Here is a 2,386-nt window from a genome sequence, read left to right on the forward strand (position 1 = left end):
TCTTTTTTTTATGCGGTGCCTTTGGCGAAACTGTACGCAGCATGCCATAGTTTAAAAAAATACGTAAATAGTTTTAAGAAGCGCTTTGGCAATTCGTGGTGTGATACGAAAGAAATGAATTTCTGCAATTCCAGTAAGCACGTCGACATAGCAGTGCACCAATACATGGAAATAATACATACATACGTATGTATGTGCACATTTACTATTCCCCTCGATTTCTCAATGTGCTCAAATGACGGAAATAAACAATAACAATAAGTAAACAGAAAATACTTCCGGAAAGGAAATATGAAATAAAAGTCATTATTTATATGAAAGTACATACAAATGTATGTTCTTAAAAAGTTTAGAAATTTATTAAAATATAAATTACATCTATATCTTATTCAGTCTAAATTTCTTATTCTATTAATTTATAACACAAAACATAGTCCGATCAATTTCATACTATTCCTAACAATTTGTACATAGTACTCGTAGTATATAGTTATTTAAAGATCAAAATAAATTAAATCAAAACACTAATAAAACATTGACTAGAAATCTGAAACACGCCCTTTCCGCTCCCAATCACCATAACGAGTTGGTTCCGGACCAGCTGGTCCCCCGATTTCGCCAGTATGCGGATTCACGCTGTTCGGCCATGGCTTCCAGGGGTCTTGTTGGTGCAATGGACGGCCAGTGATATTCTTCAACGAAACTTTTGACATAATTTTTTTGGAAAATTGCACAGCGCGACTTTCTGGTTTGTGAGCGGCATTTGTTTGATTGCAAGTGCACGATGTGGAAAATGCCGGTGCCGCTGTCTTCCAGGGATTGGGAAAGAAATTGATTTGTTTTCCCGCCGTTTGGCACAAACGACAACTCTGCTTCACTATATTGCTCATTGTTTAATTATATTTTATTGTTTTATGCACAAAAATCGAATTTCCAATTAGACTTTCTTTGTTTTGTTTTTGAACTTTTATTATTTCGGAGTTTTTCACTTTTCACTTTCAGTTACTTTCTGAATTTTTGAATAGTTCATAAGCTTGTGACTTGTTACTTGTTGCTGGTTTCTTATTGAATGTTGCGAACAAGCAGTTTTTAACGGCTTTTATACACAAGCCAAAAACCTTGAATGGAAACATTGATGCCATTGTATGGAGCGGGCGAACGGCTGAGAGAGTGCACGAATAACAAATTTCACGAAGAGCGCCTAGTGCTCTCAGCGTATGTGTGTATGTTCATGCGTTGACAATATGTGTGTGGAGCATTTGTGGTTTCACGTACGCTACGCTAAATGAATCACAGGCGCGCGGTGATGATGTTTGTTGGACTTTTCTCCATATCTCAATATGTTTGTTTGTGCATATATTCGTCGACACCAGCTGAGCAAGCACATCACATTGCGTCCATACCCATATATAAGTATCTTATTGAAGACTGATCAATGGTAATGTTTACGTCCTTTAATGCACGTACGCCGCTTTGCGAAATACTTGTAAGCATGTGCTTTTGTGCATACACTCGAGTACATATGTACGTATGCATGTACATGTACACGCAATGCAGTTAACTTTTGAATTTAAGCGCTCTCATTATATTTCTCTTCCGCGATGGTTTTCTGCTGATTGGGGTTGCCCGACATCTTTGCAGAAAAGGCAATTAATAAACAATTCAAAGAATATTGAGAAATTAAATAGTTTGTAGTTACAGACGATGCATGGTGGTATCGGCAGGCGCAATCAGAGCGGAGTAAATGTTTTTTTTTACCTAGATTTATGGCAGTTAGTCAGAGCGAAATTCATGCACTTCAATATTTTTTTGTCATATTAGGCAAAATTAACAAAAACAGTTCAAGTTCATTTTTTTCCTATTCTATGAGTGGAATTATCATAAAATAAAACTTAAGTATTTTTGTTTTTATTTAATCTATTCATATAAAAGTAAAAACTATTTCATTTGTAATACAACAGATTTATTAAGTAATGATAATATTAAATAAAAATTGAAAAATAAAGATTTTAAGTAATAATGAAATTAAGATGAAACAAAGAAAATTCTTGATATACACAGAAAAAATCTAGCAAAATATTGCCAAGTGGTCTTACTTCGATTTTTTTGTTTGGCGCAAACATGACACCTTTTTGAATAATTTTGTTTGTTACTACTTGGAACAACAACAACAACAACAACATCTCCTTGGGCAGGCTGTCCTCATGTATTGTAATTTTGTAATATTACTTTTGATAATAATTGTTCGGCAATATCAAGGCGAAAAGTCGTAAATCGTTGCTTTCTGCCGTGGAATGGCTTTTGGAATGCAAGACACGAGCATTATAAAGTGCAACATCAATCATATAGAAAAATATTTTTTTGTATCCGTTCATGAACTTTCGTG

General features: G+C 34.6%; 1 protein-coding gene across 1 annotated transcript; it reads right to left on the reverse strand.

Moving 5' to 3' along the window:
• Positions 1-335: 335 nt before the first annotated feature.
• On the reverse strand, positions 336-1,081 carry LOC128856345 (succinate dehydrogenase assembly factor 4, mitochondrial-like). Its single transcript, XM_054091642.1, has one exon. The coding sequence runs from the start codon at positions 888-890 to the stop codon at positions 540-542; it is 351 nt and encodes a 116-aa protein (XP_053947617.1). The 5' UTR covers positions 891-1,081; the 3' UTR covers positions 336-539.
• Positions 1,082-2,386: the final 1,305 nt, after the last annotated feature.

Source organism: Anastrepha ludens, chromosome 3 (assembly GCF_028408465.1).
Source record: "Anastrepha ludens isolate Willacy chromosome 3, idAnaLude1.1, whole genome shotgun sequence".
Lineage (NCBI taxonomy): Eukaryota > Metazoa > Arthropoda > Insecta > Diptera > Tephritidae > Anastrepha > Anastrepha ludens.

What these genes read in the sequence shown, in the direction of transcription:
- LOC128856345 (XM_054091642.1), bottom strand. Translation starts at nt 890, where the DNA reads ATGAGCAATATAGTGAAGCAGAGTTGTCGTTTGTGCCAAACGGCGGGA.